At 43.4% G+C, this 13,802-nt stretch overlaps 1 protein-coding gene across 1 annotated transcript in view; it reads left to right on the forward strand.

Annotated features, from left to right (window-relative positions):
• MTR (5-methyltetrahydrofolate-homocysteine methyltransferase) overlaps positions 1-13,802 on the forward strand; it is a 462,707-nt gene that overhangs the window by 390,951 nt on the left and 57,954 nt on the right. The window contains exon 27 of the mRNA XM_018563293.1: positions 6,075-6,150. Within this exon, the coding sequence (XP_018418795.1) occupies positions 6,075-6,150 (76 nt within the window). The remainder of the gene's footprint in view (positions 1-6,074; positions 6,151-13,802) is intronic.

Below are 13,802 nucleotides of genomic sequence, written 5' to 3' on the forward strand. Positions count from 1 at the left end.
TTCAGCAGTCCGGCCACAGGGGGGGGGGGGGGGTTGCCGGGTGTGTGGCCCGTACCTTAGTGACACCAAAATGACTGACAGTCATTTTGGTATCACCCCCTCTAAAAAGTCGGGTACTGGTTCAGTGGTGACTGACAAAGCGAAGTCCAGACAGTAGATAAAAGCTGGATTTCTTTCATTGCTGAACTTCAGGGAGAGAGAGTCAGGGACATCCAGGACAAGGTAGACTCCTTCAAGCAACAGAACAAATCAGGCAAAGCAGCACTTCAGAAGTCCTCGTTTATGTTCATCTCCAGAATCAGTAGCTGACCACTGGGCCTCCAGAAAGGCCACACAGATTATTTAAATCGTCTCCCATCATGCATCACTGGCCTGTACCTTCCAGTGATTGGCTAGCATTTTCTCAGGACAATCCTTATTGGCTGCTCTGCTCTGTGGCAGAAACACACTCGGCAACAGGCAGATGCAGTATCCACAGATTGTTCTGTAGAAATTAGATGAACATAACCACAGATCTATCTCAGATTAACTACAGACTGAAAATACCTACATTTTATAGCACTCCTGTTTGCAGGATGCTACAGGTGCCATATGTATTATGGGGCACATTTCCCTACCACTGTCATTTACCTATATGTCTATGACCATATTTTTTGTTGGTATCTATTAGGGATGTCCCGATGCCACTTTTTCAGGCCCAAGTACAAGTACAAGTACATCCCCTCATGTACTTGCCGATACCAATTACAGATACTTTTTCTTAAAGGGACAGGTGACTTTAAATGATCCATAGTACAACTACATGTTATGTACTATGGATAAAGATTGGTAACCACCATTTCCTGTCCTGCACATACTGCCCCTGGCATACCCTCTGTACTATTCTCGTGCACATACTGCCTGTTGTCATACTTTCCACACAACTTTCCTTTATCTACTGCCTGCTAAAACACTTCTTTAGCATTTTTATATCCGTAACCTTTTCCATTGCTAGTAACACTTTTAAATTTTTAAAATTTTTATTGTTTGAAAAGTTACATATGCAAGTGCATAGGCAGTGGACAAGTACTTATGAACAATCATATGACAACCAAAACCTCATAACAGAGGGGAAAAACAAAGGGAATACCCTCAAGGTAGACCAAAACTGTGTGTCTGAGCCTTGTAGCGAGAGACCCTGTTATGTTAGAGTAGCTACACATCCTTCCGTCCCTCTATGTCACTGGATATCGCATGATGTTTACCTACATGCCACAGTTGGGTTAGAGTAAAGGAGTGTCAGGTCTCTGTATTGTCGTTCGGTCAACTTGGCTCTTACCAATTGGGGAAACAGGGAGGGTATTACCTAGTAAACAGTAAGTAGTGTAGGGTCTCGCCCGAGAATCGGGAAAGGCCATTTTGCAGGCGGGTATAACGGGATTAACAGGGAAGAAGGACGAAACAGGGAGGAGTGGTTGGGAAGAGTGGGAGTTAGTGAGCGAAGAGATGAGATAAAGAAAGGGAAGAGGGGAGGGATAAGGGAAGTAAGCGTCGAGAAGGAAGAAAGGTCCCATCCAACCTCCCCTGACGGAGAAGAGGAGGAAGAATGGAGAGAAGGGAGGAATGGATATACAGAAGTTGGGGTAAAGGGGTAGAAGAAGAAGGGTGTAGTCACCGTTGGAGAGCAGCGTACGTCGCTGAGTCCTTGAATAGGTGCCATATCGTTCATGTTTTGAGATATCTGGTCATGTCATCTCTGCTGGAGTAAATAAGTTCTTCTATGGTTGATACGGTATGCACTCGAGAGAGCCATTCACTGATGGTTGGTGGATCTGGTGATTCCCAATGTCTAGGAATTACGGTTTTTGCAGCGTTAAGCAGATGGATTGTGAGGGATTTTTTGGAGATGCGGAGTGATTCCTCAAAATGATATAGTAGAAGGCATGCTGGGGAAAATTCTATCTCAGAACCAGTTATGGTTCTAAGGATGGTATGGACCTCTTTCCAGAAAGGGTAGATTAGCGGGCATGTCCACCAGATATGGAGGAGTGTGCCTATGTCTTGGTTGCATCGCCAACATGTTTCGGGGACATTCGGGTATATACGGTGAAGTAGGGCAGGGGTCTTATACCAACGCGAGTGGAGTTTGTAGTTGGTCTCCTGGATTTGAATGTTCATGGAGCCTCCTAATAACAGAGTCCATGCGTTTCCAGTCTTGCATGAAAAGGGTAGTGGATAAATCGCGTTCCCACGCCTTCGTAGAAGGCGTTGGTGGGAGAGTATCTGAGTCGTTCAGAAGAGAGTAGATCTCGGAGATTGTATGTGTTACTCTCTGAGTAGAAGTGCAAAGCTTCTCAAAAGGAGTTATGTAACACTTTTTTTTATACTAAAACATTTTTATCTTGTCCAGTAGGAGACACAGAATTATTAGACAACTGAATTATACTGATGTCTATAGAAGGATTGAAAAAAACCATATCAGGAGGGGTGTGGATGTTTTTAAAAAACTACTTGTCCAAGGGAAAAGTGGGGGCCCAATCTACTTGTCCGGATACAAAAAAACAATAAAAAAATAAAAAAAAAGGATTTACCACAGCCACTGAGACCAAAGGATCATAAACTGATGGAAGCCTATCAGGCATAGGCAAGGGAGGAGGTGGGTGAAGGAGGGGGGAGTCCTCCAAGGGCCGCTGGCAGGATTGCCTCCCAGACAAGATTGTGTTCCGCCAGGGCCGGTGCAAGGATTTTTGCCTACACAGGTGAAGGTGCATTTTTTCGCACTGAGACCTGGGGAGAGAGAGCTGGAGACAGAAAGGAAGGAGAGAGTGAGTGTAAGTGCCTTTTCCACCCCCCAAGGTAAACAAAACTTTAACCCTGCTGCTTGCCTGCAGTGGGGCTAAGTGTATATAAAAAACCCACCTGCCTGGTGCCGAAAACTGTCCTGGGCGTCGGGCAATATGAATTGCACATCCCTGGTGTCAGCACTATGGGGTTTAACTCCTCCCACAAACAGCATTTTTTTTTTTTTTTTTGCTAGTGGATGGATGTCTTTCTTAGCTCTGCTGACATCCTTCCTTTGCGTGGATCTCTTCATTCAACAGTAGCTGGTTGTTTCAGACCAGACCTTGCTTCTCTGGGTTTCTCAACAATGCAGCCACCGAGTGCAGTTTTTTCAGAGTTAGCTTGCTTGTGAATTCGGCTGCTACAGCCCTGCCAAAGTGTGGCTCCATATGGTGATCCTACCATCTGGCTGCTGGGTCTTGCTTCATAGTACATCCCTGGTCTAAATGGTCTGTCACTGCGAGATCCTCCGGATCTGGAGCCGTGGCAATGCTTTGCTTGACCCGTTTGCCAAAAACTCACTTTTCTATGAGAGCAGGCTATGTAGGCCAGGCATATTAAGTCAGGAGTGCTGACCCTCTCTCCGACTGAATCTCTTCCAGTCACAGAGTGAGAATATCTCCACAGAGGACTTACATGCCACTGCTATTACTCCAAAACAGAAGGAACTTGTGTATTTTCTGCTGCAGTGCACACAATACTGCTACTTGCTAATTGCCAGGCCTGGGCTTTTACAATACATACTAATCTGCCCAGGTTTTGTCTTAGCCTTGTTTGATGATTTCCTCTAAAGGGACTGGAAACATCCTAAAAGGCTGCTGCTCCCGCCAAAGTGTTTTATTGCTCTCTACTAGGCATGTCCCGATGCCACTTTTTCAGGCCCAAGTACAAGTACATCCCCTCATGTACTTGCTGATACCAATTACCGATACTTTTACTTAAAGGGGCAGGTGACTTTAAATGATCCATAGTACAGAGCTACATATCATGGACTACGGATCATTTAACCCATTCATGTTAGCAGGGGATCATTGTAAATCTATTGTTCAGTGCATTATATATGTAGTATATAGTACATGTACATATAGAGTGCCTGCCACAATACATTTACAATTATCCTCTGCTAACATGAATGGGTTAAATGACAGTACATGATATGTAGCTCTGTACTATGGATCATGATTTAACCTATTCATGTTAGCAGGGGATCATTGTAAATCTATTGTTCAGTGCATTATATATGTAGTATATAGTACATGTACATATAGAGTGCCTGCCACAATACATTTACAATTATCCTCTGCTAACATGAATGGGTTAAATGACAGTACATGATATGTAGCTCTGTACTATGGATCATGATTTAACCTATTCATGTTAGCAGGGGATCATTGTAAATCTATTGTTCAGTGCATTATATATGTAGTATATAGTACATGTACATATAGAGTGCCTGCCACAATACATTTACAATTATCCTCTGCTAACATGAATGGGTTAAATGATCCATAGTACAATGCTACATATCATGTACTGTCATTTAACCCATTCATATTAGCAGGGGATAATTGTAAATCTATTGTTCAGTGCATTATATATGTAGTATATAGTACATGTACATATAGAGTGCCTGCAACAATACATTTACAATGATCCTCTGCTAACATGAATGGGTTAAATGATCCATAGTACAGGGCTACATACAGATCATTTAATACATTCATGTTAGTATAATTGTAAATGTATTGTCTGCACTGTATTAGCAGTATATACTCCATATAGAGTATATACTGCTAATACAGTGCAGACAATACATAATTGGTTACTGTAATAAATCCCCCCAAATCTCCCCTCACTTACTGTGATTCACTGTGCCGGAGCAGGGACGAGTCAGCGGCGCGCTGGTCCAGTGGGAGGAGCTCCAGGTGGGGTCCTAATTTAGCTGGCTTAGAGGTGCCTGCCCGATAATTACAACCCCACCTGGAGCTCCTCTCGTCTGACCAGCGCGCCGCTGACACATCCCTGCTCCCCTGCTGTACTGGCGCTGCGGGATTTTTTTTTTTTTCTTCTTACTTACCTCGCCGAGCGTCGCGTCACTGCTGCTCCGGTGGGCGGCACTCCGAGCGGGGTCATCTGGCAGTCTCCGGCCACCTAAAGTAGGACCCGGAGACTGCCAGATGACCCCGCTCGGAGCGCCGCCCACCGGAGCAGCAGTGACGCGACGCTCGGCAAGGTAAGTAAGAAGAAGGAAAAAAAACAGCGCAAGCTTCGGTGCTAGGCATCGGGGCATTTTGACAAGTACAAGTACATCGGTATCGGGACATCCCTACTCTCTACCCTTTGGTGAGGGATTTTCTTTGGAAGTGGGATACACATCCAACGGTAGACCTTACAGTCTCTCACCTCAACAGGGTGACTACCTTTCTGGTGGAAGATGCTCATTTATTCAAGGACCTCACTGACAAACACCTTGTGGCCTTATAGGGATCTGTGTTTGCATTTTCCAGCCCGCGTTTATACTGTGCTATGTGAACAAACTCTTAATTTGACATTGCAAGAATCATCTGGCTGAACTTCATGTGAGACACAGCACTGGATACCAATCCCTTGCTTTTGTTCATCAGCCTTATATCAGTACATTTGGCTAAAATGTTTGATGGTGGAGCAGGCTTCTAAAAAGGTCCTTCTGCATATGCCTTGTGTGAACAATCCCCTCTTTGGTGCTTTATTGGACAAACTCAAGAATATAGGTAAAAAATACTCATCTCTTGCAGACCCGAAAATATCAGATTATAAGGAGATGCCATCTTCGCTACTTTATTTTTTTATTTACAACCTTCCAGTGTCCCTGCCATACCTCACAGATCTTACTGTGCTCAGCAAAATCTCTTGAAGCAAGAGATTATTGCTGTGGTCCCACTCTCCAGCACTTCCAAGATTTTTATTGTAGCCCAATTCCATCTAAAGGCCCAGTTGGAGTGTGAGATACTTTCTTTGTGGCCATCTTCTTTGCCATTAGTATTTATTCCTCTAGTTTTTTCATTTCATACAGTTTACCTGATACATTTTAAGGCAGACTTACTACTTTCCAACTGACATACTTAATCTGGTTTCCAGTTTTTTTTTGTAATGCTTACTGTTTGATATAAAATATAATACAATGTTATGCATCTCTGTAATACAATGTTATGCATTTCTGTAAAGGACTTGTAGATTTTCTTCATATTTTAAATATTTACTGTGTAATATTATAGGAAAGAAGATATCTGACACTGCAACAGGCTAGAGAGAAGAGTTTCCATATTGACTGGCTTTCCCATCCTGTTCCAGGTACAATTGTTTTGGGTTTGGTAGTTTTAAAGTAGTATTAAATGCTCAAACTTTTTTTTAAGAATTAATCCAGATCAAAGAAATATGCATTGCCCAGCAAAGTACTTCTTTTGCTTTTTGGCTCCGACTCTCTCCACTCGCCTTCCTTGAACTTCCTGTCCAGTACAAGAACACAAAACACAGCACAGTCTCTAGCAGCTGTACATATACTAGCTTTGAGAAGAAACAAGGGAGGAGCGGGCTGGGGAGTATATTATCTTGCTGTGCCTGTGTGTTTGTGGGGATACACACAGCTTACAAGCACGAACAAGGGTGGCTCAATAGGACTGTGCAAGGGAAAGGAGCCACCCGAAAACAGGATATAAGGGCCAGTGCTCAGGGGCCAGGTGACTGTGCAGAAAACTAAAACTTTAAACATCGAGAAGTGGAATCCCCTCTGGTATACTTTCTTTCTGGGTCCCCCCCCCCTCCTTTCTTTTCCTCTTTCATCTCTGCTTTCTCTTCCTTTGGGTCCTCACACAACCCCTACTTACAGTAAGTTTATATCTGTCGACCCACCTGGCGTGGAGTCTGTGGGAGTACAATAGTTCAACCGATGTATATGATGGGCGGATGTATGGACTGCTCCCCAGGACTTAACGGGGTAACGCCTGCCGAGGCTGGCTGGCACCTATCACACCAGTGTCCTTGCAGATCACTGAGCGTCCAATATGGACTCCCACGGGGTCTCCAATGGTTGAAACTTGACTAGTCAACAGACTAGCACATTATAATCCCAGGGGGTATATATATGTCTTTATCTGACTTTGGGTTGTTATGTTATACATTTTATGCCTAAGGTGGCTGCGTCCACTGCTTTCACGATGGGAACTTAATCCCGTGCTCGTTTACCTTTGTATGTAAAATTGAAAACTTATTGAATAAAAGAATTTATAAAAACAAAAAGAAGTGAAATCCATGTGATTAATTCGGCATTTGAAATATGGCCTTATTTTCATCCACTGTTAAGGTGGCTTCTAAAGTTGTCAAGTAGACAATTAAAACTTTTTTAATGTTTTAGGTCTTGTTTTACTTGTTTATGCATTTTTGTTAAACCTTGACAAAGTAAAAATTTCCGTAGATGTTTGGTTTCACTTTTTTTCTGTTAATTGAAAATTACAGCTGCAGTTTCATTGATTCATCACTTTGCTCCAGTTTTACACATTTTGCCTTTGTATGTGGAGTGCTTGTCGTTTAAGTGATCCTAGATGCCAATGGCAAATTTAGCAGGATCTGTCAATTTGACAATAACTGACTCATTTGCATACCTATATCATTTATATATATATATATATACAGTATATTTTCAAGGCTTTGTATTTGGTTTTATAAAAACCCTGTTCAGTGTTTATTTAATAACCTGACAATTGCACATAAATGTAAAAAAAGTTTGTAATTAAATCATTTTGCAATACCTTAATTATACAATGCTCCAAATAGACACACTGCCTTTTTAAGGCTGTAGTGTCATCTTCAGGCTGAAGGCTTATTTTGTGATGGAAGCTTCCAGTCCTGCTTGTGTTCACTATTTCATAGCTGACATATTCATCACATGACAAGAATCACTCTTATTGGTACCTGATCGTTAGAGGGGATGGGTCAATGACAGCACAATGTTGGCTGTTATCTGTGAAATGAATGATGTAGAGAAATGCATCCTCAGCAAGGGGCATCATGCAATAGGACATTTTTGGTAAAGACTGTTTCATGTCATTTGATGTGGTTGAGAGAGCTTATCAAATGCACAGTCATTGCCTCCAGGGCCATTCATATTAAAAATGCTTAACTAGGGGGCGCGGCCTGAAGCAGGACCAAGATGGCCGTCTAAACCTTATCCTCCACCACACATGCTCCCTTTCTTTCAGCTTATTGCAAAGCCTCATTTCCTTTCTATCATGGGAAAAGTTGGACGTAACACCCCAGTGGCAAAACCACCCCGGGATTCAGGCACCCAGCTCAGCCACAACCTCCGTGAGCTGTTTCGCCCTCAGCCTACCGAATGACACGTGGGAGCTCCGATGCCATCGGCCTCCACCGACTATTCTCCCTATAGCAGCCCAGATCGGGAGCTTCAAGAAGCCTCATGTCCCGACAGGAGCGATATTCTAGCTCTCATGAACCAGATGCCTGGAATGCCTGATCTTAACTCGATTTTCCAGGATATTAAATCGACATTGTTGATTGCTATCTTTGTTCTGAAGGCGGATGTCCAAGCCTTGGCTTCTCGCAACCACGTCGTGAAAGATATGGTTTCCAACCATGCCTTATCCATAGGACGCCTTCAACAAATGGCCGACTTTCATAACACTCGCCTGATTGAGATGTAACAACACATGGACCTCGACAATGGAGACCACAACTATACACATCAGAGTGAGAGTGGTTCCAGAGGCTGTCGACACCAATCAACTAGAATTTGCTCTACTCCACATCTTTAACAACCTACTTGACCGACCGTCGAAATCTCCGATTGTGTTTGAGTGCTTCCACTGCGCACTGCGGGCCAGAGGTGGCGACACAGACCCACATATGCTGCATAGTGGACTTTCGTTTGAAGGAAAAGATTCTTCGCAGGGCCCAGGAGAGAGCATGCCTACTCTTCCATGAGAGTGAGATTCAGCTATAGAAAGATCTCCCCCACATTACTCTCCAGCAAAGCAAGGCCCTTTGTCCGCTTTTACAGTCTCTCCGCTCCTGGGGTATTCCCTACAGGTGGTGAATTCTATTTGGCCTTGCAGCTTTGAGTGCTGGCCACACTTTTCTCCTTCCATCATGCTCTGAGCTACAGAGCTTCTTTTCTCAACTCCGCATTCCTACTCTGGACCTCCTGGACTGATATGGAGCATTTCACCAAGCTGAGGGTCTTCGGGGATCCTCCTCTTCATCTCCATCTAAACGTCGCAGTCCACCCACACAGGAATGAGCAGATTTAGAGTTCCTGTCTACTCAGATCTATACTCCTGCTCAAGACCTTATGCAAGATCTTCCCCTGCAAGGCTGTCATTCTAGATGCATTTGATGTGATGATTGAATTTCCATCAAAATTCCTTCCACAGTGACTGCTTCCCCCTGGGTCTCTGCTACATCATATTCCACTGTCCCACTGCTCACCATGTTTTTCCTTTCCCTCCTGACCTTCAAGATTTCCTTTGCTCTCAAACAGATCTCAGGTACTGTGTTCTCTTGTTAATTACCTGTTGTTTTTGCCCTAAGTACCACTCCATTTTTTGATCTCCTCCCCCTGATTCCCTTGTACACGTAGCATACCGGAGACTGCCCCATGGATGCTTCCTCCATACACAAATCATCTTATCTTCATTGAACTCTCCTTCTCGACTGTGACACTACGTGGTATCGTACCTGTATTGTTTCCACACATGTTTGCATTGTTATGCTTTTTATACGTATAATGTTGCTCTAGTACCATGTTTTGCTATTCACCAATGGTGTTGTGTACCTCAGTGTTATCCACACTCCTGCACCAATTTTTCTCCCTCCTTTCCTGCTGCCGGCTTTTTATTACCTTACTCTCCATCACACTGGTATAAACGTCACCACTGCCAATTTGCCTGCAGATACACATGCTAATAACATATGTCTTTAGTCAGCATGTTATTACATTTTTAAATGATATGTTTTTGTTTTGCGTTGTTTTAAGAGGCGGTTCCCATCTATTCCCCTTCCATCCTTCCCTTCACCGTAGCCCTCGCTTTTTCCCTGCTCTCTTCTTCCTGCCCCCTTCTTTTCCTTCCCTGTCCTTTATCTATCCCTCCTCCTTTTGCCTCTTCCCTTTTCCCTAATTTCCAGGATGGGTCTTTATATGACTTTTTGGGATTCCCTTCCACCATGTGGTCCATTAGGATTACACATCGCTTGCTCCTGTTTAACACATTGTATTTCACTTAGTTGCCTATTGTGAAACATAATTGTACCCTGCCCCTTTTCTGTTGTGTGGAGCAGTTTTTTTATTGATACTTTGCTATCTGCCAATGGTGCTGTGTACCTCAGTAATGTCTGCATCCTGTATGTGATGCTTCCCCCTTCTATATTAAAACTGGATTTACTAATCTTATTTTCCATTACACTGATGATCACGACACCACTGCAACTTTAATTGCCAAGCCTTCTTTCGACAATGCATACCCTCAGTTACCAAGTTGATATTTTTAGAAATGCAATGTTTGTGTTTGATGAGGTTAATCCCACCCTTCATCTCTTTCTCCTTTTTTTCCATCATTTGTGCCTCCCTGTCTCCCCCCCCCTCTCTTTTCCAATCCCTTCCTTCTCTCGTTCTCTTCTTTCCTCCCTTCCCCTTTTCCCTACTACTTCTCCTCCTCGCTTCCCTTTTTCCTGGATCTCCAAAATAACTCCTTGTACCACCTCACGACATTTCCCTTCACTATGCTGTTCTTTAGGATCACACAGCGATTGCTTATGCTTAGCACTTTATTTTTTTTATTCTTTATTTTATAAAACAGGAATATCCATACAAGAATATAGCACATCTGTAGCAATACATTTCAAGCAATGCACATAGTGCCAATTCAGATAACAGGCAAAAGCTCTATCGCATGGATCCTGTAACTTTTACAAAAGTATACATAAAAGGGAACACGTAAAAACATTAGGGGTAGGTATAGACATGTATGGTCCTCCCGTCTCTTGCCAAAGGCCATAGAGCATTTGTGTACCAGAACAGAGATAGGTGTTGTAGACATGACTATTCGTTCTGCTCGAGATGGGTCAGCTACGTGGGTGCTTCAGCCTATCATCATCTGAATGTTCAAGTATGGGGGGGTTTACATAATGGTTCATGACAGTAGGGATCTACAGATGATAGATGATAAGCCCGTAGCATCCCGTACTTAGTTAACTGTCAGCACGGAAATATGAGACACCTAACTAAACAGTTGAGGTAACATGGTCACAAGAGACCAACATAGAACAGGATCTGGAGAGTCAGGTATAAGCAATGAGAGATAGAGAGATTTGTGATGTTTTGTTTATCTTCATCAAAGAGAACAGGTGTTCACACAGGTATGTACTGCCACACATGGAGAGCATTTGAGCAGCTTGGGAACGCAGCTGGGGCATTGTTACATAGTTACATAGTATTTGAGGTTGAATAAAGACATAAGTCCATCAAGTCCAACCTATTGTGTGTGTGTGTGTGTGTGTATAGGTCCCTGAGTGTTCTCATTCTTAAGAGTACCTGTACCCTTGTACATTACGGTCTCTCAGGAAATCGTCCAAAAGCTTCTTGAATGATTCCAGACTATTTGCGGAAATCACTGCTTGAGGCAGCGAGTTCCATACCCTAACCGCGCGAACTGAGAAGAACCCCATTCGCCCCTTGTGTTTGAATTTTTTTCTACCAGTTTTAGGTGGGGCCTCTACTCTTTGTTATGGAATTAATCTTAAAGAGTTTGTTGCTATGACTATAGAACATTTTGTACATGAAAATCATGCCCCCCTTAATCTCCTTACTTCCAACGTAAACATATATAAATTTAGTAGCCTTGTCTCATAGTTCTGGTTCTCCATCCCCTTGATGAGTTTGGTCGCCCTCCGCTGGACTTTCTCCAGCTCAAGGACATCCTTTCTGTGTACCGGTGCCCAAAACTGGACTGCATACTCCAGGTGAGGCCGAACCAGTGATGTGTAAAGTGGCAAAATTATAGACTTGTCCCTGCAAAACATTCCCTTCTTGATGCAGGACAGGATTCTACTAGCTTTGCTTACAGCAACCTGGCACTGTAATCTATTATTTAGTTTGTGGTCTACAATGACCCCCAAGTCTTTCTCCATTTCCGACTTCCCTAGCGGCATACTCATAATTGTATAACCCATTTGCCTATTTTTAATCCCAAAGTGCATACCTTTGCATTTATCGACATTAAACCTCATCTGCCACATATTTGCCCACTCCCCTATTTTATCCAGGTCCTCCTGCAATGTTATACTATCTTGGTCTGTTTCTATTACCCTCCCAATTTTGGTATCGTCAGCAAACACTGAGATATCGCTGTTTACTCCGTCCCCGATGTCGTTAATAAACAGGTTGAAAAGCTTTGGGCCCACGCTAATGACACTAGCCCAGTCTGAAAGGGCGCCATTTATTGATACTCTCTGTACCCGTTCCTTTAGCCAGTTCTCTATCCATGTACACACCCTTCCATCTATGCCCATACTTCTCAGCTTGTATAGTAGGCGTTTGTGTGGTACCGTATCAAAAGCCTTTGAGAAATCCAGATATACCACATCCACAGACCTCCCTCCATCCAGATCTCTACTTACCCCCTCGTAAAAAGTCAGTAGGTTAGTCTGACAGGAATGGTCTTTCCTAAACCCATGCTGATTGTCATTAACTATACCATTATCCTGAACAAATTCTACCAAGTAGTCCTTAATCAGTTTACAAGCTACAGATGTAAGACTAACTGGTCTCTAATTCCCAGGTTGGCATCTTGCCCCCTTCTTAAATATTGGAACTACCGTAGCCCTATACAGTATATCACACAGTATAATACAGCGACATATACAGTATAATACGTCGGCCTATACAGTATATCACACATTATAATTCAGCGGCCTATACAGTATATCACACGGTATAATAACAAAGCCTGTACATTTAATTATTAAAAAGCATGATACATAATTACAATAAAACTTTTTTATTTACTTTCCCTTTAAGAAATATCCTAAATATTTAAATAATAAAAACCAAAAACAGACATTAAATAGTAGAATGCATTTACAACAAAAGAATTTACTTACAAAAAAAGTTTTTCCATCTTGTGCCCGCTTCTGTGGATTCTTCCCCTGCTTTCTCTCCTCATTGCACAGGCCCCATAAGCTCTTCACCCCTGCTCTGAGGTCTGGCAAGGCAGGGACAGCCACGGGCCTTTCCTACAGAACCTGCAGGGCACTTCCAGCTTTAAAGATGGCCGCCACGCAGCCACCGATTGCTGGCCATCTTTATGACACTGGAACGATGCGGCAGGCCCGCGCGGAGGGGACGCCAATCCTGGGGACACTCGGAGCTTTCAGTAGAACATCGACAGTCGGCTGCCTGTTGCCCATGTTGCCATGGCACCCTGTGCGGCCGCACACCCCCAAAGGCCGGCCCTGGCTGTATGAATGATTGATGCTGACGCCGCCCACAATCCTGAATAGGATTGGAATCGAGCGGCAGACTAAATCCAGGCTTATTACCAAAAGCTATATAACTTTATTCCCATGGGCACTTCCCTTCTGCAGAGGCTCTAAGATCATCTGCTATCCATACCTATCTTTCACGGTTTGGTTCCCAACCCCTCCAGCAGACAGCAAGTATGGAGCTCAAGGCCCCTATCGCTACCCAAGAGGTCCAAAAGGCGATATTGCAACTCAAACCTGGCAAAAAGCCCAGGGCTGGATGAGCTTACTCCTCTATATTACAAAACTTTCTCAGATACTCTGGTTCCACACATTCTAACTGCTTTTGACTCCACATACTCTGTAACATGCTCCTTGCCCCACCTTCTATTACCGTCCTTCTGAAACCGAGCAAAGACCCTAGTACTAGTATATAAACTAGTGCATCACTCATTCTGAGCTTGCTCACACAG

This window comes from Nanorana parkeri, unplaced genomic scaffold (assembly GCF_000935625.1).
Source record: "Nanorana parkeri isolate BGI_ZX_2015 unplaced genomic scaffold, ASM93562v1 scaffold650, whole genome shotgun sequence".
NCBI lineage: Eukaryota > Metazoa > Chordata > Amphibia > Anura > Dicroglossidae > Nanorana > Nanorana parkeri.